The 25,610-nt window shown below is 41.4% G+C and overlaps 1 protein-coding gene across 4 annotated transcripts in view; it reads right to left on the reverse strand.

Moving 5' to 3' along the window:
- The window catches only part of TRAF3IP2 (TRAF3 interacting protein 2), a 56,754-nt gene that overhangs the window by 22,709 nt on the left and 8,435 nt on the right, over positions 1-25,610 (reverse strand). For 2 of the 4 annotated variants that reach the window (XM_088460417.1, XM_088460420.1), the window contains exons 2-9: positions 25,162-25,222; positions 22,987-23,076; positions 20,019-20,323; positions 6,936-7,026; positions 5,639-5,814; positions 4,803-4,891; positions 1,935-2,003; positions 850-963 (exon numbers count right to left, since the gene is read on the reverse strand). In XM_088460417.1, coding sequence (XP_088316543.1) covers positions 850-963; positions 1,935-2,003; positions 4,803-4,891; positions 5,639-5,814; positions 6,936-7,026; positions 20,019-20,323; positions 22,987-23,076; positions 25,162-25,181 — 954 coding nt within the window. In that variant the 5' untranslated portion in view covers positions 25,182-25,222. The remainder of the gene's footprint in view (positions 1-849; positions 964-1,934; positions 2,004-4,802; positions 4,892-5,638; positions 5,815-6,935; positions 7,027-20,018; positions 20,324-22,986; positions 23,077-25,161; positions 25,223-25,610) is intronic. The other 2 variants (XM_088460419.1, XM_088460421.1) reach the window with 2 other exon arrangements.

The following is a 25,610-nucleotide window of genomic DNA, read 5'->3' on the forward strand; positions in this document are numbered from 1 at the left end:
TCTGGCTACACAGGGAGCACTTCATTTAAATTAATAAACAAACCCACTGTCAGCCAATGAGAGAGGTGTGTGTGTCATATAAATCCCTGAGCACCAGACAACACAGCTACAAAAGGTACCCATTTTCACCTATCCGACCCTACCTTAACTGACAGCCTACCTTCCTGAGCTGACTGTGAAGCTGTACGTTGTGGCCTGATACCTCTTGGTTTATGTCTGCTCAAATAACTGAACACTAACAGCTCAGTGACACTCCAGGCAGTGGGCTGTAACCTAGACATGCACAGCCCTCCTCCTAGTCCTACAGTGATAATCATCCCTTCACAATACATCAAGTGCCAGGCAGGCTGTGATGAATGTACAGCATCCAGCGTAAAGCCTAGGGGAATGAGGTCAGTGAGATAAGAGTGAACAATACATCATTGCTCCCCCTGAATTACTGAGAAATTATATAGGGTATTTTATAAAGTTGTCGCCATACACAAATTGTGACCATATTCACTTACATTTGACAATTGTTGCGGTTTGTGTGGCACAGACAAAAGATTTTAAAAGAAAGATTTTACTAAAAATAAAAGTTGATTCAGAAACGTAACTGTCCACTATTCATAGTTTCTACTGCCCAGTACTTCAAAGTAATTGTATAGCTTTGTGTGTGGGAAAATGATCATAATGAAGAAATCTCTTTTCTGTGTGCGCTCACTCTATCACATTCATCAGATTAGGTAACTCTCTGTGTGTACAAACCGCTCATTGAAAATGTAATTTGTGAAATACCTTTTAAATAAAACTGATAGAAAATGTACGGGCACCATATGGATGAGGGATTTGGAGGTTGGCTGTACTCACCATTCTGTGGATGTATCTTGTGTGTAGGCCATGGTTATCACTACTGTGAATCATATCCTCTCCCACATCCTTCTTGTACTGTGGAGTGATTGCTATGATGATCATCACACCTATCTATCAGACAGGAAAGATTAGAACAGATGTGTATCCAGGATTAGTCTCCAGGTTAATTTTAAATATACATCTGACTGAGACTGTTATGATCGGTTAGTACTTTATATCTCCCCACGTTATCTCTCTCCAAGCTTTGATACATCTACCCCCGTTAGAATGAAAGAAGGCTATGTGTATATATCTGTTCTGTGTTTATATTCGTATTAGGTCGACACTTAACAACAACAGGGCGATAGAGTATAACTCGCTACATAAAGTATCTCATATTTCTAATGTTGTTGGCTTCTATATAGCTGCTACAAACATTTGCCATCATGAAGCGAGTTCCCATTTAGAGCTAGCCAGCTAGCGAGGTAATGTCTGTAATAGCATTCACTTACAGTATAAATCATGGACGCAGTGACCTGTCTCAGAGGTGGACGTAGTTGCAGCCACAACTGTGTCTTTGTGTGCAGTGTGACTGTGACTTTGTGCTGATGCCGTAGCCGACGGGCTTTCTACTGAGATGCCCACCGGCTGCGGCTCTAAGCCGTTGCTGTGCATGCATAGTCGCACCATCAGTCGCACATCGGCCGCACTATTGGACATTGCACCAGCTCTATGTAGGTGCAGAATGTCCTTCTGAACATGGCTTCTGGAGCCAGTGCAACTGCGACAAAAGACGCAGTCACTGGCAGTGACACACCCACAACTGACTAGCCACCCTCCGTAACCTCACAGGTACGCCCACCGAAATTGCCTCTCTCTGCGTATGAATTTGTTCCGCAACTCCTGGTGGTAACCATCTGGACGCATATGCTGTGTAGCTCGTACAAAGGGGTTCCAAAAAAAGATATTGTGCTGACTAAACTGTATTACTGGCTATTTAAACCACTTTCAAAGTATAAGTAACTGTCAGTCTAAACACCAGCAGACACATAAAAGCATCCCATCCATGGATCACAGAAGACAGATATTTTGAGTTTTCTTACATCACTAAGATATCTTTCCATCCAGTTAATGATGTCTATCCCTCGTAGTGATCCTTCAAATACGTCAATCTAGGGTAAAGAAAAGTAATGACACTATAACTCATCCAATACAAGTAGGAAAAAGATAGATAGTTTAAAGTTTCTTACATACGTATATTATTACTGAATATTATTATGTTATCCTGTCAGACTCATGTTTGGTGCTATGTACAGTAATTTGCCTGTAACCTGTCAGTAATGGGAATTTGTTCTACATACGCCTACACCATTTCTATTTCAGCTCATGGTGCTTGCTTACCCCAAGGGAAAAGCAAAGAGCCCCACTGCAATGAGAACAGGGGTACATTTAAAAATACTGATTTTAATAGATTCTAACAGACAATTTTTTAATATTGATTTTTAAATGTTAGTAAATGTGTGATTTAGCCCCTGAAACACAACATCGATTTATGGTGCATACACACGATCAGATTTTTTCTTCAGATATGGACGATAACGATTTAAAATTAAAGTCACCCTATAGTAAATTTACCCCCCAGAAATTAGCTGCACAATGCATGGATGACAGGTGACCAATCGCCATCCTGTATTGTGCTGCTATTTCCTGTCTTCATTTGTTTTGTACAATCATGGTAATTAATATACTGTAGGCCACTTATTTGATTATTATTCATTTATATAATAAAGTATAATATCAGACTGTGGGGAAAATGTGGCCCCACAGTGCATTTCATTGTGCACCAAAGTGCCTAATTGTCTGACTAGCGCATACATAGGTGCAAACCCACACATTCAGATTTTGGGCACTGCCCCATAAAACACTCTGGACCTGATTCAGTCACACACAATTCAGCCGCATCTGTGGTCGCTTTGTGTGCTTAGACATATATGTTGATATCTGCCTTTATTCAGAGTTGCCCACATGTATGAGGCTGCACTACCCCCATACATTTACTTGTGACAAGCAGCTGTTATCCCTATCTGCAGACATTGACACCAACCCGATCTTTAGTGCAGGAAATCCGTCTGAAATCAGCCATATCTCAACTCTGAATAGCCCACAATTCAGTCTACTCCCCACACAGACACTTATCCTATGTGCAAATGTCCAGTTGCTCCCCAGTTACATCACAAGTGAAGATGCATATGGCCAGAGCCATAACTAGACATTTTAGTGCCGTGGGCAAGAGAGTGAACTGGTGCTCCCATCTTGGATGTAGTTGCTCCTTCTAGAGAGGGTTTGACCAACCAAATGTGGGGGTATGGCTAGCCCTTTACTATTTTTAGACTGCATCCCAACTCCCTACCTCCCTCTCTGGACCACATCCATTCTCAATATTGTGTAATCAGCCCCATAGAATCATAGTACTTTCAATGGATCTACCACCATTCTGGAGGTCACAATTGTGGACCATCCACAGAATATTGGGAGGTAGGTCTAAGGAGCGTTTCCAGAAAGACAAGTAATGACAGCTTCAACTTCAAAATATTCTGTCATTATCTTGTCCAAAAGCTCAGCATCATAGAAGACATCCACAAACGCAACGTAAATCTTTACGCTGGCTGCTCTGCCCAATTGTAGAGTAACAGGACCAATATTGGTTATTTATGTAGATATTGATATGTGGTTTATTATATGTATATGAATGTAGTGCATTTGATTTGATCATAACATTTATGTATATTACGCCTGTGACAGTAACCCACCCCACCTCTCTCCCAAATTAACATCTTGCAGAGATTAGCCAAATATTGTCCGGGGTGGAACTGAGGGCCTAATTAAGACCCGCTCGCGAGCGCTGAGCACTCGCAAGCGGGTCGATGGTGCCCTAATGCGCAAGCGCATGACGGAGGGAGCTCCGTCGTGCGCATGCGCGAGATCCGCATAGCGACAGCCAAGCTGTCGCTATGGGTCTCGCACCAAAGGGGGCGGGCTGTCGATGGTGAGTGACAGCACGCCCCCTTTGGTGGGTGTGCCGGGGGCGTGGCTGCCCAGACGGAGGCGTTCCCATGGGAACGCCTACCGTCTGGGGCCGGCCCCACTGACATCACTAGTGATGTCAGTGGGAGTGCTTTTGGCTCTGATAGAGCCAAAAGCACTCCAGGGCTTGCGGCAGCGAGACCCTACCGCAGGGTCTCGTCGCAAGCCTGATGGTCGCGATGGTCTTGACCATCGCGACCATCTTTTTGGCCGCTCGCATAAGCTGTGGGTGGTCGCTCCATTTTTAGGTAGGAGGGCCCTGATTCAGAGCGAGTGCTCTGGTCAGAGCGTCCGGCTCTGAATCAGGCCCTGAGTTCCCTTCCTTGCACTTTTGTCCCATTTTCTTCTGTGTATCTGTATTGGTTTATTGGGAAGAGAGGGAACACTGTCCACCACAACTATACAATAGGACATAGGGGTTTTCCAAAGCCGACCCCTGGTGGTTCCACTCTATTATCAAGTAGACGAAGACTCGAGTGGAGGTACCGCCAAGCTACAACATATACCTAAGAAGCAAGTAGTTTAATGCGATCTCCTGTAATACTGGAGACTATATAGTAAATAATTATTTATGAGACAATGGTTCCAATTGAACTGATAGGCTTCCTACTTATGAACTTAAGTTACATAAACAAAATTGCAGCCTCCAATGGGCATAAGGACAAGTGCACTTTAAAGATTACCAAGAAAATAAGTAACATCTCCTTAAATGAGCCACTTATCTGCATGATGTTACTATTAGGAATAGACTTTAAAACATTATTCATGTTCTTATAGTGAAATGTACAGTATTGTAATAAAAGCAACTTGTTTCCCCATATGTTTGGGGTATCTGCAAGAATATTTTGAATTATTTGACAATATTTGGAAACTGTTGTAAAACTCACGGTTGCCTTGAATCCATTGGAGCACAGAAGATTGGCAAGCTGTATAACGGAGTTTGCAGCGTCCAAAGAATATGTTATGAAAACTCTTCCTAAATGATATAGCAAACAATATATCAACCATGTATTTATTTTACTGGCTGCTGGAAAATAAGATATTAGGATTTGCGTAAAAACAGATTTTATTAACTTAAACTTATTAATAATAAATGTATTTACTAAAAAAAGAGGTCCACATTCCCAAAACCATGCCACCAATCACCTAAAGCTAGAAACATACTACTATCTCACTTTGGGGTATATTTACTAAGGTTCAGGTTTTTAGTAGTGGAGGCGTTGCCCATAGCAACCAATAAAATTCTAACATTTATCTAGCACCTTCTAGAAGATAATAACTAGATTGGTTGCTATGGGCAACATCTCCACTTCTAAACACCTACACTTTAGTAAATATACCCCTTTGGTTGCTAAATAGATGCCAAATAAAATTGACTACACATATTCTGCATTGATATTGTAGTTAGATCTTTCCATGATGCTGCAATCACATTCTGATCAGATCATTTGCTCAGATACAAAAATGATCACACAAGCAATGACTTTAGTCTGACAATTCAGAGATTGCTTTTACTAAATTGAATGATGAGCAAACCAGTGGTTTGATCCCATGAACAATCTTAGATTAGAATGTAGCAAATTTGTGCATACTGACTGCATTGTATTCTATTATTAAATACTCACAAACAAATGGATAACTGTTCAAATGTGATGAAAATGGTTCCAGTGAAAAAGTAAATGTGTATATTTTTGACTAGCTTAAAAAGTAGCAATGGCCTTACGCTGCTCATTTGGCAAATTACTCATCCTCAGTCCTGTTCCAAGGTCCTCTGGAGGAGGGTAACGAAGTGGGGGGTTTGATCTAATTTGAGGTTGTTGATGATAGGCTTGCCCTTCATTACCAGGCATATTGTATGGAGTAGCATTCACAGGCATGGCAAAATCTATCCGTGGACTACTGAAGAGAAAGAAAGACATGTCATGACAGCTTCAGCTTCAAAATATTCTGTCATTATCTTTTCCAAGATCTCAGCATCATAGAAGACATCCACAAACGCAAAGTAAATCTTTAAGTTGGCTACACACTGGCTGGTACTGCTGCTCTGCCCAATTGTAGAGTAACAGAATCAATGTTGGGTATTTATGTGGATATTGATATGCAGTTTATTATATGTATATGAATGTAGTGCATTAGATTTGATCATAACATTCACCTTTTCACATTTGCATCTAAGGTGTATTTTATATATTATCTCACTATGGGGGAGATGTACTAAGCTCTGGAAAGTTATAATTGGAGAGTGATAAACTACCAGCCACTCAGATCCTAACTGTTATGTTACAGGCTGTATTTAAAAAATGACAGTTAGGAGCTGATTGGATGGTAGTTTATCACTCTCCAGTTTATCACTTTACAGAGCTTAGGGCCTTATTCAGCCTGTATCGCACAGCTGTGTTCGAATGCACCCGCTAGCTGGGAAAATATGCTAATGAGTGCAATCGCATGGCAACCGCAGCACTAAACCAAGATGCCCATCACTGCATAAAGCTGCCCACTTCCCATGGCATGCATCCGCAAGTCAGCAAAAACATCGGTGACATCGAGTAACATCGGAATCATTCACACAGTTGTGGTTAACCTGACCCTTCCTCACAAACTGCTAAACCTCCCCACGCAATCTACACCTCTGCCAGCGTATACAATGGCAAGGGCTTAATTATGCCCGTCCCTGTAATGGCGTTCAAACGCACAGGCACGCCAGCATTTTGCTGGCCAACCCCCCCCCTCCTCCCTTCCTAAATGGTCACTTCATGTCAATCATTGTGCTGTTGGACTGCATGCACACTGCGAACGCTTGCCGATCGCATCGCCCGGTTTGTGCAAGCATGCTGATATCCAGAGAACAAACATCGACTGGCTGCGTGCAAATGCAGCCGTGCGATCAAGGTGGAATAAGGCTCTTAGTACATCTGCCCCCAAATATGTATCATTTTAGGAGTGTGTGTCTCTGTTTTAAGAAGAATAAGGCAACTGATGATGATAATAATACAGTTGAATTGTATCTTTTTTGTACACACCACTGGTTTACTTGTAGGTACGGCTGGCACAGACGAGGCGGCTGCTGGGGAGGACGGATACAAGGATTGTTGACCTGGAAGCATCTTCCCTCTAACACAATAAAACACAGTGAAATGGCATCCATTGTTATCATCTTGTATTACTTGGGACCAGGGGTATTTTGGATATCGGAATATTCCGTATTTTGGAATATTTGCATATCATAATGAAATATATTGGGTATGGGACCCAAATCTAAACACAGAATGCATTTATGTGTTATATACACCTTATACACACAGCCTGCAGGTAATTTTATACAATATTTTTAATAATTTTGAGCATCAAAAAGAGTTTTGTGTACATACATGAAACTTATTTATGTTTCATATACACCTTATACACACAGCCTAAAGGTTATTGTATACTGTATTTTAATGATTTTGTGCTTTAAAAAAAAGTTTGTGTACATTGAACCATCAGAAAGCAAAGCTTTCACTTTCTCAGTCATACTAAAAATATTCTGTAATTTGGAATATTCCGTATTTCGGAATATTTGGATATGGGAGACTCAACCTGTATTTATATTTTAGTGTGTAAATCAGAAAATTTAACAAATTGGCAGAACAAATGTATATTTGATTTGTGCAGAATTGGGAAACAGCACTTATATAAAGCGGGTTCCAGTCAACATATGACATTCAGAATGTTGACAAGAAAAGGTTGACACCAGAAAGTTGACATGCTCTAATTGTCGACATTCAGGATGTCGATATGTTTAAAATGTTGACACCCACATGTTGAAATAGACAACATGTTCAAAATGTTTACATTGTGAAGGTCAACAGTATTAATGTCGATATATGGAATTAGGGTTAGGGTGCAGTTAGGGTTAGGACTATTAGGGTTAGGGTGCACTTAGGGTTAGGACTATTAGGGTTAGGGTGCAGTTAGGGTTAGGACTATTAGGGTTAGGGTGCAGTTAGGGTTAGGACTATTAGGGTTAGGGTGCAGTTAGGGTTAGGACTATTAGGGTTAGGGTGCAGTTAGGGTTAGGACTATTAGGGTTAGGGTGCAGTTAGGGTTAGGACTATTAGGGTTAGGGTGCAGTTAGGGTTAGGACTATTAGGGTTAGGGTGCAGTTAGGGTTAGGAATAAGGTTATGGTGCAGTTAGGTTTAGGAATATTAGGGTTAGGAATATTAGGGTTAGGGTGCAGTTAGGGTTAGGAATATTAGGGTTAGGGTGCAGTTAGGGTTAGGAATATTAGGGTTAGGGTGCAGTTAGGAATAAGGTTAGGAATATTAGGGTTAGGGTGCAGTTAGGGTTAGGAATATTAGGGTTAGGAATATTAGGGTTAGGGTGCAGTTAGGGTCAGCGATAAGGTTAGGAATATTAGGGTTAGGAATAAGGTACGGAATATTAGGGTTAGGGTGCAGTTAGGGTCAGCAATAAGGTTAGGGATATTAGGGTTAGGAATAAGGTAAGGGATATTAGGGTTAGGGTGCAGTTAGGGTTAGGAATATTAGTGTTAGGAATATTAGCGTTATGGTGCAGTTAGGGTTAGGAATATTAGGGTTAGGAATAAGGTTAGGAATATTAGGGTTAGGAATAAGGTTAGGAACATTAGGGTTAGGGTGCAGTTAGGGTCAGCAATAAGGTTAGGGATATTAGGGTTAGGAATATTAGGGTTAGGGTGCAGTTAGGGTTAGGAATATTAGGGTTAGGAATAAGGTTAGGAATATTAGGATTAGGAATAAGGTAAGGAATATTAGGGTTAGGGTGCAGTTAGGGTCAGCAATAAGGTTAGGACTATTAGGGTTAGGAATATGGTAAGGAATATTAGGGTTAGGGTGCAGTTAGGGTCAGCAATAAGGTTAGGAATATTAGGGTTAGGAATAAGGTTAGGAATATTAGGGTTAGGGTGCAGTTAGGGTCAGCAATAAGGTTAGGGATATTAGGGTTAGGAATAAGGTAAGGGATATTAGGGTTAGGGTTAGGAATATAAGGGTTAGGAATTTTAGGGTTATGGTGCAGTTAAGATTAGGAATATTAGGGTTAGGAATAAAGTAAGGAATATTAGGGTTAGGGTGCACTTAAGGTTAGGGATAAGGTTAGGGATATTAGAGTTAGGAATAAGCTTAGGAAAATTAGGGTTAGGGACAAGGTTAGGAATATTAGGATTAGGAGGAATAAGGTTAGGAATATTAGGGTTAGGGTTAGGAATATTAGGGTTTGGAATAAGGTTAGAGATATTAGGGTTAGAAATAAGGATTGGGATAATAGGGTTAGGAATAAGGTTAGGGATATTAGAGTTAGGAATAAGGTTAGGGATATTAGAGTTAGGAATAAGGTTAGGGTTAGGGTGCAGTTAGGGTTAGGAATATTAGGGTTAGGAATAAGGTTAGGAATATTAGGGTTAGGGTGCAGTTAGGGTTAGGAATATTAGGGTTAGGAATAAGGTTAGGAATATTAGGGTTAGGGTGCAGTTAGGGTTAGTAATATTAGGGTTAGGATTAAGGTTAGGGATATTAAGGTTAGGAAAAAGGTTAGGGATATTAGGGTTAGGAATAAGGTTAGGAATATTAGGGTTAGGGTGCAGTTAGGGTCAGCAATAAGGTTAGGAATATTAGGGTTAGGAATATTAGGGTTAGGGAGCAGTTAGGGTCAGGAATAATAGGGTTAGGAATAAGGTTAGGAATATTAGGGTTAGGGTGCAGTTAGGGTCAGCAATAAGGTTAGGGATATTAGTGTTAGGAATAAGGTTAGGAATATTAGGGTTAGAGTGCAGTTAGGGTCAGCAATAAGGTTAGTGATATTAGGGTTAGGAATAAGGTTAGGAATATTAGGGTTAGGGTGCAGTTAGGGTCAGCAATAAGGTTAGGGATATTAGGGTTAGGAATATTAGGGTTAGGGTGCAGTTAGGGTTAGGAATATTAGGGTTAGGGTGCAGTTAGGGTCAGGAATATTAGGGTTAGGAATAAGGTTAGGAATATTAGGGTTAGGGTGCAGTTAGGGTTAGGAATATTAGGGTTAGGAATAAGGTTAGGAATATTAGGGTTAGGAATAAGGTTAGGAATATTAGGGTTAGGGTGCAGTTAGGGTCAGCAATAAGGTTAGGGATATTAGGGTTAGGAATATTAGGGTTAGGGTGCAGTTAGGGTTAGGAATATTAGGGTTAGGAATATTAGGGTTAGCGTGCAGTTAGGGTTAGGAATATTAGGGTTAGGAATAAGATTAGGAATATTAGGGTTAGGGTGCAGTTAGGGTCAGCAATAAGGTTAGGAATATTAGGGTTAGGAATATTAGCGTTAGGGTGCAGTTAGGGTTAGGAATATTAGGGTTAGGAATATTAGGGTTAGCGTGCAGTTAGGGTTAGGAATATTAGGGTTAGGAATAAGATTAGGAATATTAGGGTTAGGGTGCAGTTAGGGTCAGCAATAAGGTTAGGAATATTAGGGTTAGGGTTAGGAATAAGGTTAAGAATATTAGGGTGAGGAATAAGGTAAGGAATATTAGGGTTAGGGTGCAGTTAGGGTCAGCAATAAGGTTAGGAATATTAGGGTTAGGAATATGGTAAGGAATATTAGGGTTAGGGTACAGTTAGGGTCAGCAATAAGGTTAGGAATATTAGGGTTAGGAATAAGGTTAGGAATATTAGGGTTAGGGTCAGCAATAAGGTTAGGGATATTAGGGTTAGGAATAAGGTAAGGGATATTAGGGTTAGGGTTAGGATTATAAGGGTTAGGAATATTAGGGTTATGGTGCAGTTAAGATTAGGAATATTAGGGTTAGGAATAAAGTAAGGAATATTAGGGTTAGGGTGCACTTAAGGTTAGGGATATTAGAGTTAGGAATAAGCTTAGGAAAATTAGGGTTAGGGACAAGGTTAGGTATATTAGGATTAGGAGGAATAAGGTTAGGAATATTAGGGTTAGGAATATTAGGGTTTGGAATAAGGTTAGGGATATTAGGGTTAGAAATAAGGTTAGGGATATTAGGGTTAGGAATAAGGTTAGGGATATTAGGGTTAGGGATATTAGAGTTAGGACTTAGGTTAGGGATATTAGGGTTAGGAATAAGGTTAGGGATATTAGAGTTAGGAATAAGGTTAGGGATATTAGAGTTAGGAATAAGGTTAGGGTTAGGGTGCAGTTAGGGTTAGGAATAAGGTTAGGAATATTAGGGTTAGGGTGCAGTTAGGGTTAGTAATATTAGGGTTAGGATTAAGGTTAGGGATATTAGGGTTAGGAATAAGGTTAGGGATATTAGGGTTAGGAATAAGGTTAGGGATATTAGGGTTAGGAATAAGGTCAGCGATATTAGGGTTAGGAATAAGGTCAGGGATATTAGGGTTAGGAATAAGGTTAGGGATATTAGGGTTAGGAATAAGGTTAGGGATATTAGAGTTAGGAATTAGGTTAGGAATATTAGGGTTAGCAATAAGGTTAGGGATATTAGAGTTAGGAATAAGGTTAGGGATATTAGAGTTAGGAATAAGGTTAGGGATATTAGGGTTAGGGATATTAGAGTTAGGAATAAAGTTAGGGATATTAGGGTTAGGGATATTAGAGTTAGGAATAAGGTCAGGGATATTAGGGTTAGGAATAAGGTCAGGGATATTAGGGTTAGGAATAAGGTCAGGGATATTAGGGTTAGGAATAAGGTTAGGGATATTAGGGTTAGGGATATTAGAGTTAGGAATAAAGTTAGGGATATTAGGGTTAGGGATATTAGAGTTAGGAATAAGGTTAGGGATATTAGGGTTAGGGATATTAGAGTTAGGAATTAGGTTAGGGATATTAGGGTTAGGAATAAGTTTAGGAATATTAGAGTTAGGAATAAGGTTAGGGATATTAGAGTTAGGAATTAGATTAGGGATATTAGGGTTAGGAATAAGTTTAGGAATATTAGAGTTAGGAATATGGTTAGTAATATTAGGGTTAGGGTGCAGTTAGGGTTTGGAATAAGGGTAGGAACATTAGGTTTAGGTTAGGGTTAGGATTATGTTTAGGCATATTAGAGTGCAGTTAGGGTTTGGAATAAGGGTAGGAATATTAGGTTTAGGTTAGGGTTAGGATTATGTTTAGGCATATTAGGGTGCAGTTAGGGTTTGGAATAAGTGTAGGAATATTAGGTTTAGGGTACAGTTAGGGTTAGGATTATGTTTAGGCATATTAGGGTGCAGTTAGGGTTAGGCATATTAGGGTGCAGTTAGGGTTAGGCATATTAGGGTGCAGTTAGGGTTAGGCATATTAGGGTAAGTATTAACCTACAAAACTACTAAAGCTATCCAAATATTTGAATTTAAAACACCATCCACAGTCTGATTTAGGTGAATGTTTAGGGTCATTTAAGAACCATAGAAATGCGAAAGTGGAATTTATTTTCCTATGTTACCACTGCTCACTAACACAGGCAAACAACCTTATTACTTTGTTTAGAAATGAATCCATTCTTGCCAACTCTCCCATATTGTCAGGGACTCCCTGATATACTGTAGTAGCAATCTCCCCAACTCCATGAAAAGTATAACAATCTCCCTGATTGCATCTTACCCCCATTATGTAGCTGGTATATAAAAAAAGAGATATATACATTCAAATAAGATCATCAGTATTATTTCCCTGCATTGGTTATAAGGCACAATGATCCCTATGGCTACGTACATTTTATGAAAAGTATCAGTGTGTTTTCATCAACAAGTAGATCTTACTAACTGCTTTGGGTCTCGTTTACATTTGGATGTAAGTGAATTTTATGACACGTCCCTCAGATGTAGCAGTATACGTCCACTTTCCCGGGATTGCATTTCATTTTTTATAGCCCTGGCTACTGTCACATTTTAATTAATTAAAATTTTTAATTTTTCCTCCCCTTTAACAAAGTGGAATAGCTATGCTGACATCTACAGTATATATTGCGGTTTTAACAAGCCCTTCCTTGCGCTACTCTAGCCCCTCCCAATGTCCACTTATGTTATTATGTCAGTGTATTGAGTCATAGGCATTAGATATACAGTACCTAACTCAGCATATGCATTGGCTATTTAACTACACACTCTATATGATGTGGCTACCACAGAGGAAACTATATGTTAGTATTAGGTATATGTTCCCTCTTTGGCTGTACACATCCACCACTTGAACTAGTGGTTTCCAAACGTTCTCACTCCGAGGGGCACTTAGGCTCTCAACATTTTATTTTGTGGCACCCCAAGGCCATGGGGGGAATTCAATTAGTAGCAAAGTTTTTGCACAACTACAATGCAAGTTATCTTGCTAGTTTTTGCTCACATCTCACATTGCTTCTGATTATCAGCCAACATTAGTCTTGCCTATCACAATGAGCAGAATAGAAGGAGAGAAATGCATGTAGAGGGGAGAAGTGAAAAGTGAGATGGGAGACTGGTGTGGTGAAAAAGGACCATGGCTTGTGTGAGCATGGGATGGTGGACACATAAGCACATGTTCACATTCAAAATTTGGATACAGACAGACACAGATGATGTGACAAACATGGGACGGGTGGACCAAAGTCTGGGATGAGCTAGGGACACTACATATACTTAATTCTGTGCGAGTTCAGGATTCTGTACTAGACTGCAATCACTCTCAAGCTGGGTACACACCATACGATGGTGTCACCGACCCAGCAACAGTACAATACATTGTAACAATACATTGCGGCACCGTACACATTGCAAAATTTACCGTATGATGGCGCGATGTGTCGTTGCATGATGCATGTAACATCACTGCGTTAATAGCAGAACAGCAGATGGGTTGATGAGATAAATGTCAAATAAATGTGTACGGTATATCTGCATCGTGCCCACCTTTAGTGTATAACACTTGGTTGGCAACAGAGATAAATATTTAGAAATAATGTTTTGGCAGTAAATTCACAGTGCTCCTTAGCCTGTTCTCACCACTCCATGCAGAGGATGAGGGGGAGACTGGAGGGGAAGTTGAAGAGGTGACAGGACACATACACACATAAGTATTACCGACAGTGTTAATGACTGCAAGCTGCCTCTCTAATACTATCAGGCAGAGCATAACATAGCCTACAAACATGATGGTCCAAATAATCTTATTTGGGACAGGATCACCCGCCACGACTCCCAGTTTGGGAATTATTGAATTCAGGATTATTTCTTGTGAGAGGATTTTGTGCATTATTATGATTGATAGAAAGCTTTAGAAAGGAAATAAAATGGACTTGAGGCATACTTGCCTACTTTTGAAAGAGCATTTTAGGGAGATTGTGAAAGCAACACCTATAAACGCAGCGGTAAATGTACAAGTACTGCTACATCTGAGAGGCGTGCCATAAAATAAATTTGCATCCAAATGTAAATGAGCCCCAAAGCAGTTAGTAAGATCTACTTGTTGATGAAAACACACTGATACTTTTCAGTAAATGCATGTAGCCATAGGGATCATTGTGTCTTATAACCAATGCAGGGAAATTATACTAATGATCCCATTTAAATGTACTGATGTGCCCAGCTATAACGTGGCATCACAGCGTTATCTCTCACGCCACGCATGGTACGCCACACACCACGCCATGAGTTGCGCCACAAAGAAAGTTTAGTAATGAAAAAAGTCATTACGTGTAATACATTTTGCCCACCAGATGTCACTTTTCCTAAACTACATAGCGCATGCATCTGATTTCATTACGTGTAATACAACATTTTGCCCACCAGGTGTCACTTTTCCTAAACTACATAGCGCATGCGTGTGATTTCCAATGTACCGTACGGTATGTTCTGTATCACCGCCCGATGATTGTTTGACAGAAGCGGTGATTCGGTACACTATACAGTATTACAGCGTTTTCCACATGGAATCAGGAACGTACGGTATAATAAAGCGGTAGAAGAATGTCTAATCCAGTTTGAAATCATTAAGCTCTGTATTACCCACTGACTGTGCGGTTGAAATCATACTGTGTTTGCGCAAATGTAAATACTGTCGGCACTGTCCCAGACTTAGACATTAGACTTTACAAACTACAGAAGTCTAGTAATGGGTGAAGCGTGTGGCCTAGCGGTCTAATGCCTAGTCTCACTGCTTCTCCCCTCTTCTTGTTCCGTGGGTTCGAGACCTTGAAAATACAGTATGTTTTTTTAATTTATTTTTAAAATCTTCACTTAAAATATTCAGTATTAATACAGTAAATGTGGAGCGCATGCCTGCCCAGTGCTTCGGGAGTCAAACAGCGAAAATAGGATTTTTATTATTGTACATACAGTACTGTACCTTAGAACGCAAACTTGCGTCAATGCCGGCGCTGACATAAACGTGGACATTATAATGATTTATTATGACCATCAAGTGGCAATGGGCCTTGTTAAAGAGACTGGTTTCTGTATAACAAACTGACTGCGTGTTTAAACCGCAAAATTGCGTCAATGTCCGCACATGCCCAGTGGTCGGGTTTCAATCACAATGGAATGTGTGCCGCATGTCCAGTGGAGCCAAGCCATACATTAAGTAGCGCTATGCCATGGCGCATGCCCAGTTGTCTGTATTGCTAACAGTACTGTAGAATTTTCACACGTGTGCCATTCTGCACTGTCCGAGACTTACCGCACAGTATACACAATAGTAAATTCATGACTTCATAAGGTGCTACAGTAGTGGACTAACAGTAGTTTGTAGGGAAGGCTGTTTATTACGTACTGACTGTGATGCAGAGCGCAAACTTGCGTCAATGACAATGCTGTCCTAGACTTGGTAACTTTAGTAATTTAATATGTTCAGTAACTGATAGTTGACTCTGTATAAGAGAGGGGTCCCTATAGTATAAACTGACTCCGCGTTTAAACCGCAAAATTGCTCAGTGATGGCATAGCGATACATGGCGTATGGCTTGGCGCCACAGATCCCATTGTACCCCCCTCCATTTCGAATCCATCGCAGATGGCTGACAGCCACCATAGCGCCAACCGTGTAATACAGAGAGTTCTCTCTCATACAGATCCCTCTACTACCATACTTAGTGTGCAAGGTTGGAGCAGCATCACCAATGTCATAAGTTTGCGATGCAATGCTATTTTGCGCTTCAAACGCACAGCCAGCTTTGAACACAGAGCGCTCTCTCACAGTCAGAAACCACTCTCAGACACAGTCCAAGGGACGTAGCCATAGTGTGTAAGGCTGAGACCGCATCTATGTTGTCGCATGTTTGCGTTTTGGGCGCACAGTTTGTGATACAGAGCCCTGTCTCTCATTCTAGACAGTAGATTCACTAGCAGTTTCCTCAGTTATGAAATCACTATTCTGTGGTGCTAAATTCAACGGCACCATCAGTTTTTAATATTCAGTACAGGCACATTCATAGCGGCACACTAGTTGTCCTAGCAGACGGGGGATGGTGTCCTTAGCAATGGTCACAATTCGTAGCATTTTTCAGGACACTAGGGCAGAGCTGACTGCTTACAGTAAATGGATTAACAAAGCTTCCTTTATTATGGTAAGGTGAGGCTCTTGCTTGCTTTGGGGGAAGGGACCTGATGCGCACTCTGTATGACTCTCGGCCCCACTGGGCATGCGCCAGAAATCCCATCGCAACCCTCCTACTGGGCATGCACCCGCCAGAGATGGAAATTCAACAGCATACAGTACTGTACCGACTGCAGTAATACAGCCAACTGCGCATGCTCAGTGATGGCATAGCGCTACATGGCGTATGGCTTGGCGCCACAGATCCCATTGTACCCCCCTCCATTTGTAATCCATCGCAGATGGCTGACAGCCACCATAGCGCCAACCGTGTAATACAGAGTTCTCTCTCATACAGATCCCTCTACTACCATACTTAGTGTGCAAGGTTGGAGCAGCATCACCAATGTCATAAGTTTGCGATGCAACGCTATTTTGCGCTTCAAACGCACAGCCAGCTTTGAACACAGAGCGCTCTCTCACAGTCGGAAACCACTCTCAGACACAGTCCAAGGGACGTAGCCATAGTGCGTAAGGCTGAGACCGCATCTACGTTGTCGCATGTTTACGTTTTGCGTTTTGGGTGCACAGTTTGTGATACAGAGCCCTGTCTCTCATTCTAGACAGTAGATTCACTAGCAGTTTCTGCAGTTATGAAATCACTATTCTGTGGTGCTAAATTCAACAGCACCATCAGTTTTTAATATTCAGTACAGGCACATTCATAGCGGCACACTAGTTGTCCTAGCAGATGGGGGATGGTGTCCTTAGCAATGGTCACAATTCGTAGCATTTTTCAGGACACTAGGGCAGAGCTGACTGCTTACAGTAAATGGATTAACAAAGCTTCCTTTATTATGGTAAGGTGAGGCTCTTGCTTGCTTTGGGGGAAGGGACCTGATGCGTACTGTGTATGACTCTCGGCCCCACTGGGCATGCGCCAGAAATCCCATCACAACCCTCCTACTGGGCATGCGCCCGCCAGAGATGGAAATTCAACAGCATACAGTACTGTACCGACTGCAGTAATACAGCCAACTGTGCATGCTCAGTGATGGCATAGCGCTACATGGTGTATGGCTTGGCGCCACAGATCCCATTGTACCCCCCTCCATTTCTAATCCATCACAGATGGCTGACAGCCACCATAGCGCCAACCGTGTAATACAGAGAGTTCTCTCTCATACAGATCCCTCTACTACCGTACTTAGTGTGCAAGGTTGGAGCAGCATCACCAATGTCATAAGTTTGCGACGCAACGCTATTTTGCGCTTCAAACGCACAGTCAGCTTTGAACAGAGTGCTCTCTCACAGTCGGAAACCACTCTCAGACACAGTCCAAGGGACGTAGCCATAGTGCGTAAGGCTGAGACCGCATCTACGTTGTCGCATGTTTGCGTTTTGGGTGCACAGTTTGCGATACAGAGCCCTGTCTCTCATTCTAGACAGTAGATTCACTAGCAGTTTCTGCAGTTATGAAATCACTATTCTGTGGTGCTAAATTCAACGGCACCGTCAGTTTTTAATATTCAGTACAGGCACATTCATAGCGGCACACTAGTTGTCCTAGCAGACGGGGGATGGTGTCCTTAGCAATAGTCACAATTCGTAGCATTTTTCGGGACACTAGGGCAGAGCTGACTGCTTATAGTAAATGGATTAACAAAGCTTCCTTTATTATGGTAAGGTGAGGCTCTTGCTTGCTTTGGGGGAAGGGACCTGATGCGCACTGTGTATGACTCTCGGCCCCACTGGGCATGTGCCAGAAATCCCATCACAGCCCTCCTACTGGGCATGCGCCCGCCAGAGATGGAAATTCAACAGCATACAGTACTGTACCGACTGCAGTAATACAGCCAACTGCGCATGCTCAGTGATGGCATAGCGCTACATGGTGTATGGCTTGGCGCCACAGATCCCATTGTACCCCCCTCCATTTCTAATCCATCACAGATGGCTGACAGCCACCATAGCGCCAACCGTGTAATACAGAGAGTTCTCTCTCATACAGATCCCTCTACTACCGTACTTAGTGTGCAAGGTTGGAGCAGCATCACCAATGTCATAAGTTTGCGATGCAATGCTATTTTGCACTTCAAACGCACAGTCAGCTTTGAACACAGAGCGCTCTCTCACAGTCGGAAACCACTCTCAGACACAGTCCAAGGGACGTAGCCATAGTGCGTAAGGCTGAGACCGCATCTACGTTGTCGCATGTTTGCGTCTTGACACTACAGATCCCATTGTAAACCCTCCACTGGGCATGCACATGAAATCCCATTGCAACCCCTCGAAGCAGACAGCCACCACAGTGCAGACATTGACGAAAGTTTTGCACTATTTAAACACACAATCAGTTTGTAATGTCTTACTTTTAAGCAGCCTTTTAAACAACAACACTACAGTATTACAATACAGTACAACACTACTAAAGTAGTTTCACTATAGTGTCCAGAGCAGACAGTGACAATAAAAAAAAATATATGGTACGGTATATTCTTTTCCAGGGATCGAACCCGGGACCATAATTCTACCAAAGTGATTACCTAACCACTAGCCCACACGACAGCTACAGTGAACCGCACAGAGCGGCCTCATCCTTGTGCACTCCTCCCGCTGCTGTTTTTAATAAAAAAAAAAAAAAAATTGTCATACTGTAATTCATCCCATCTCAGTGAAAGCTGTGCGTGCATCTCATTAATCTACAGTATCGGTTATACTGTGACAACAACTCGGGCAACTTCTCTACTATTCAGTTACTGCACCGTACCGTATGTACAATACAGTATGTGCAGTGATTTGAATCCTGTTATAAGATCTCACTGTACGGTACAGTACTATATATATGTATATTATGTGACATTAAAAATACAGTCTGGGTTGTGCGTACATGTAAATGCTGTGAATGTGATATCCATCCAATTTACTGTAAGTTTAACAGTATAGCATTCAGTACAAATTACAACAGTGGAGCACTCGCCACCCAGTGGTTAAGCACTGTATTACATACAATTACAAAAGTGGAGCACTCGCCACCCAGCGGTTAAGCACTGTATTACATGCCGTAGCATATCCTTCGTTGAAGAATACCACGGTATTCCACAAGTCCATGGCGCGACTCAGTGGCCTGCACGCCACGCCACAGGTCCATGGCGCGGCTCACGCCACGCCATGAGCAACTAAATAGCTGGACAGATCTGTATGTATCTCAGGTTTTTTTTATATATATAACAGCTTCATACTGGGGGTAAGGTATAATCAGGGAGATTGCTGCTATTTCAGGGAGACAGGGAGATTGCTACTATTTCAGCGAGTCTCCCTAACAATCAGGGAGAGTTGGCAAGTATGGCTTGAGGCAAAACATTTTTTAGGGCAAGGTAAAGATTGCATAATTCTAAATACCTTTATATAACCAGGGAACAACCCTTTAACGAAATATAATTTTATATTTATCTGTTCAGCGAAATTAAATAAAAATAAATAAGAAAAATAAGATCTGTAATATTTCTTATGTTAATTGTATGTTTTATATGTGCTCTTGCATAGTGTGCTTTTTTACATGCCCTGTATCTGACACACTGATTCCATCTTTACTTAACTGAAGTAAAATGTCACATACTTTAGTGTACATACTGTTGGTATTTACCTTGATTCATTGCTCTGAGCATTGCATGGTGCATTTGATTTTCAGGATAGTCATGTGATATAAGTGTTTCAGGTGGCTCCAGCTGCTCTGTCCCCAGTATATCGGATATATTGGATACATAGCCAGTGTCTTTGCTTGTAAGGTATGTTATTTTACCCTGAGTCAAATTATTTGGAGAGTTACTTATCCCGCTGCCTGCATCTCTGGGGCTGTATTCTGAATTTGATACGGAATTAGGTAGTAGAGCTCCTTGTGGGTACAGGGACTCATCATCTTCCTCTGGCATACTGTGCATCATCATAACCCTGTGTTCCAAAATAGAAATACCACTCTATTTAGTAGGTATGTTTTATAATTTTATTACAAAGCATAGTGACATTACAGTGGTACCATATCTGGGTACAAACAGTCTTCTGCTAGAAACAGGCAGATAGTTTTGGACAATAAATGAATTGGAAAAAGCTTTTCCCATGTCACACAAATCACAGTCACATCACATTCAGGGGTCTCCTGACTCATTCCCTCACCCACTGTCTACTGTACTCACTGGGCAGGCACGCACCAAGCTGGAGTTAGCTCAGTGAGACAGAGAAAGGGGTAATATATAGAAGAAGGAAAATATTTTCTCTCTCATGCTCTCTTCTCACATGGGGCAAGATGTATTCATAATTTATAATGTGATCATTAACAGACATCTTTGCCTACTTACCTGCAAGATCTTTTTGCAGTTATAGCTATCCCAGTGATGTCTCACTTCCGAGTTTATGACCCATGTGATGTAATGTACATGCACAAGCAGGCGGAGCACATGTTTTGGGTGTCGAATCAATGGTTGGTGGAGGCACCAGCAGGAGCCATCTATGACCTGTGTTATTTCTATTTAATAATAGACCATCACTATTACAGTGCACATGCTGTAACCCCTAACCTGACCAATCAACACAGGGGAAGCAGTGTTACCTGTACATGTCACGCCCCTCACCCCTGCTCCTTCTCTGGCGTGTGCCCTCCTCCAACCAGAGCATGTTTGCTGCATAAATTATTGGTAAGACCCTGCATGTTCCCAGCCCCACCCTCCAGTGAGTGTTTATGTCTCTATTATAACCCATCACTGTGGGTGGGTGGCTCTGCCCCCCACCCCTTCTCATCTGTCTCTTTTATGTCTGTCCCTTTGTGTATCTCTGCATAGTAAGTGTCTTTCCTTTGTTCTATCTTTCCACCGCCTTCTACTATTTGCCCATAACACTCAGTGACAGGGGGGTACTAGGGGGACACCTGTACTGGGCCCCTAGACTTCGAGGGGCCGCAGCCTCTCAGAGTCCAACCTGACCACTGTCATCTGCCTGTGATTCTGCAGTGAATACTGCAACAGCACAGGTATGAAGAGCGAGTCCGGCCCCAGCGGTCAGTGCGATAAATATTATTTTTGCGCCATAGAACCTGTGATGTCATGACATCACGTTGCGCCGCTGATGATAAGAGGAGCCACAGAAGACGAACAAGATAAGTGTGGAGCCTGGGCTGGAGAGACAGGACAGGGGGAAAGGGGAGGTGTGGGGTTGTGCTGGAGCTGGAAAGACACAGAGTGAATGGTACTGGTGTGCCAGAGAGAAATTGGGGTGTGTGCTAGTGCTGGAGAGAGGAGGGGGAGGATGTAAGAGAGAGGGGGATGAGGCTAGTGGTGGAGATACAGACAGGAGGATGGGGATGGAGCTGAAGACCAGACTTGCGTACTCTCCTGGAACCTGCAGGAAGCTCCCGATTTTTGGATAAACCCCTGCACCCTCGGAAGAGTAGGCACCTCTACCACATCCCGTCCACTTCCTAGTGAAGTGGGCAGAATTTTCCCGGGTATTGTCGATACGTGAGTTGGGGGTGGAGCTTCATGACACAAATAATCACCGCCCACCTGTTTCTCTTCCCCAGGCTTCCACTGGGGAGGTAAAACAAATAGTAGGTAAGTAACCCCCCCCTCCTCCTCTTCTGTCTCATAGGATTAGGTCGCCACATTATTGTCACTAATCAATGTGATGCTATAATATCAGTTTGTTTCGTTAATATTTTGCTTGGGGATTGCATTGTATATGTCATGTGTTGATTATACATTGTGCAGTCAGCGCACATATGTGTGTGTGTTCATTTCATGTCTATACACAAGCATCCACATATTATGCATATGGTTACCTAAATATGTTATATGTGTGTTCTCTGGCATGCCCATCATTATATTATATATAAATATATATATATATATATATATATATGTATTTCTATATAGTATAATATAATATATACTGTATATATTTTATATTTTTTATTATTTTTCATTGTTATGTATAAAGTATCAGGGTCTGGATGCTATCTTTCCTAATTAATGTCATTCGATCAATCTATTTATGAAATATTTTCTAATTCATTGTCAATTCAAATATGTTTTGTAATCATTGTATATATAAACATTTGATAAAGATAAATATATTGATTCTATCTTCTTTGAAAAAAGGAGTGTGATCCCTTGTTAATTAAGTGGTGATTACATATGATTTATACCTAATCCTGTTTATATAGGTGTCCAGTTCATTCTAAATATTATGAATAATAATTTATATTTTTATTTTATAACTTTGTTCAAGTTTTTTAAGTATTTGAATTTATATTCTATCTATCTTGGTGATAACATAAGTTGATAAGTTATTTGACTTTAATTGTTTCATGTGTTTATCAATTACGTATCAGTATAAGTAGAGTCTGTTTTAGCACACTAGTCACCTCTGATGAAACGACCCCCTCTATTGGCCGAGAAACGCGTCAGTGTTTCCTCCTGGATCCTGGACTAAGAGAGCACCCAATTGGATGTACACCATTTGCCAGCTAGCTCCACTTGCATTGCTCCAGTGAGTACACAGACGGCAACGCAGCTGTGTCTCCTAAGCCTCCGGGACTTCACACACGGAAGCGCAGTACATACCTCTGTCTTTGGGAATCTACACTGCCGGGTCCACAGTGGGCAGCGCTGCTCTCCCCTCCAGGTGGCTGAGAACTCATACACCGCTGAAGTCTGTGGGAAGCAGGACAGACGCTGTATTGCCGGGACGCCAGCAAACAGTTTCACAACATACAGGTGATAAGATCTTTACTGCTGCCTGATTACTAATACTAGTTCCATGGCTTTCCCTGGCTTATTTGCTTCGAGCTACCATCTCTCATTACTAAGCTGGAGTGAAATTATATATGCAGGCCTTTTTTTTTAATAACTTAACCTACTAACGCTTTTTGGCTGGATGTGGAATGTATGAGACACTTTTCAGCTAATCACACGCTCATAATAACAGCTGTCATCTACAGTCAGGTCCATAAATATTGGGACATTGACAGAATTTTCATATTTTGGCCTCTATTCACCACCACAATGGCTTTGAAATGAAACAAACAAGATGTGGTTTAACTGCAGACTTTCGGATTTAATTTGAGGGTAATTACATCCAAATCAGGTGAACGGTGTAGGAATTACAATGGTTTCTATATTTGCCTCCCACTTTTTAAGGGGCCAAAAGTAATGGGACAAACTAAACAATCCTAACTCTAACTTACACTTTTTAATACTTTGTTGCAAATCCTTTGCAGGCAATTACAGCCTGAAGTCTGGAACGCATAGACCTCACCAGACGCTGGGTTTCATCCCTGGTGATGCTCTGCCAGGCCTCTACTGCAAATGTCTTCAGTTCCTGCTTGTTCTTGGGGCATTTTCCTTTCAGTTTTGTCTTCATCAAGTGAAATGCATGCTCAATCAGATTCAGGTCAGGGGATTGACTTGGCCAATGCATAACATTCCACTTTTTAGCCTTAAAAAACTCTTTGGTTGCTTTTGCAGTATGCTTCGGGTCATTGTCCATCTGCACTGTGAAGCGTCGTCCAATGAGTTCTGAAGCATTGGACTGAATATGAGCATATAATATTGCCCGAAACACTTCAGAATTCATTCTGCTGCTTTTGTCAGCAGTCACATCATCAATAAATACAAGGGAACCAGTTCCATTGGCAGCCATACATGCCCACACCATGCTTCACTGATGAGGTGGTATGTTTTGGATCATGAGCAGTTCCTTTCCTTCTCTTCTCTTCCCATCACGCTGGTACAAGTTGATCTTTGTCTCATCTGTCCATAGGATGTTGTTCCAGAACTGTAATGGCTTTTTTAGATGATGTTTGGCAAACTCTAATCTGGTATTCCTGTTTTTGTGGCTCACCAATGGTTTGCATCTTGTGGTGAGCCCTCTATATTCACTCTTGTGAAGTCTTCTCTTGATTGTTGACTTTGACACATATACATCTACCTCCTGGAGAGTGTTCTTGATTTGGCCAACTGTCGTGAAGGAGTTTTTCTTCACCAGGGAAATAATTCTTTTGTCATCCACCACAGTTGTTTTCCGTGGTTTTCCGGGTCTTTTGGTGTTGCTGAGCTCTCCGGTGCGTTCTTTCTTTTTAAGAATGTTCCAAACAGTTGATTTGGCTCCACATAATGTTTTTGCTATCTCTCTGATGGGTTTGTTTTGATTTTTCAGCCTAATGATGGCTTGCTTCACTGATAGTGACAGCTCTTTGGATCTCATATTGAGAGCTGACAGCAACTGATTCCAAATGCAAATGTCACACCTAGAATCAACCCCAGACCTTTTACCTGCTTAATTGATAATGAAATAATGAGGGAATAGCCCACACCTGTCCATGAAATAGCTTTTTAGTTGATACTTTTGGCCCCTTTAAAAGTGGGAGGCACATATTGAAACTGTTGTAATTCCTACACCGTTCACCTGATTTGGATGTAACTACCCTCAAATTAAATCTGAAAGTCTGCAGTTAAAGCACATCTTGTTTGTTTCATTTCAAAACCATTGTGGTGGTGAATAGAGGCCAAAATCTGAAAATTCTGTCAATGTCCCAATATTTATGGACCTGACTGTATATGCTGTTTTTTGCAAATATTGTTTTATCACTTTTGGACTATTTAAGGTGCCTCTCAATGATCATTATAACATCAACGGATATAATAGGTCCTGGATTCATTTATTTATACTGTTTTTTTAGGATTTTATTGTTAATTTTTAAATGTATTTCTTTTGGTAGTGACCATTAAATACCTTACCTCTGTCCAGTGCGCTCCATTTTTCTTTATTCCTAAGTATGCTGAAGACACTGGGATGGATCTGGAGAGAAGCAGAGACACAGCTGATGGATGACAGGCATGTACCTTCTGTTGGCCCCAAAAACATGTGTACCAGGACCCGAGATTTCAGTTTAGCCCTGCTCATAACAGTTGCCCTGCACCTCCTCCCACTTCCGATTTTTCTTCTACATCACCCCTTACATTCCTCCTCCTCTTCAGCTGATGTTGCTGGATCCTGCTGGTTGCGGATCAGAAGCAACACGGAGATACGTGCAGATAACAGGTAAGTGCAATCTTCTAATTTTAATAATTTCTGCAATATATCTTACTTTTACTGTTCCGGTAATAACTACTACATAATTAAAGTTTGCCGGCTTTCATAACACATAAAATTAACATTGATTTTTAATATATCAGTCATTGATATA

This window comes from Taudactylus pleione, unplaced genomic scaffold (assembly GCF_031769625.1).
Source record: "Taudactylus pleione unplaced genomic scaffold, aTauple2 ptg000046l, whole genome shotgun sequence".
NCBI classification, from domain to species: Eukaryota; Metazoa; Chordata; class Amphibia; order Anura; family Myobatrachidae; genus Taudactylus; species Taudactylus pleione.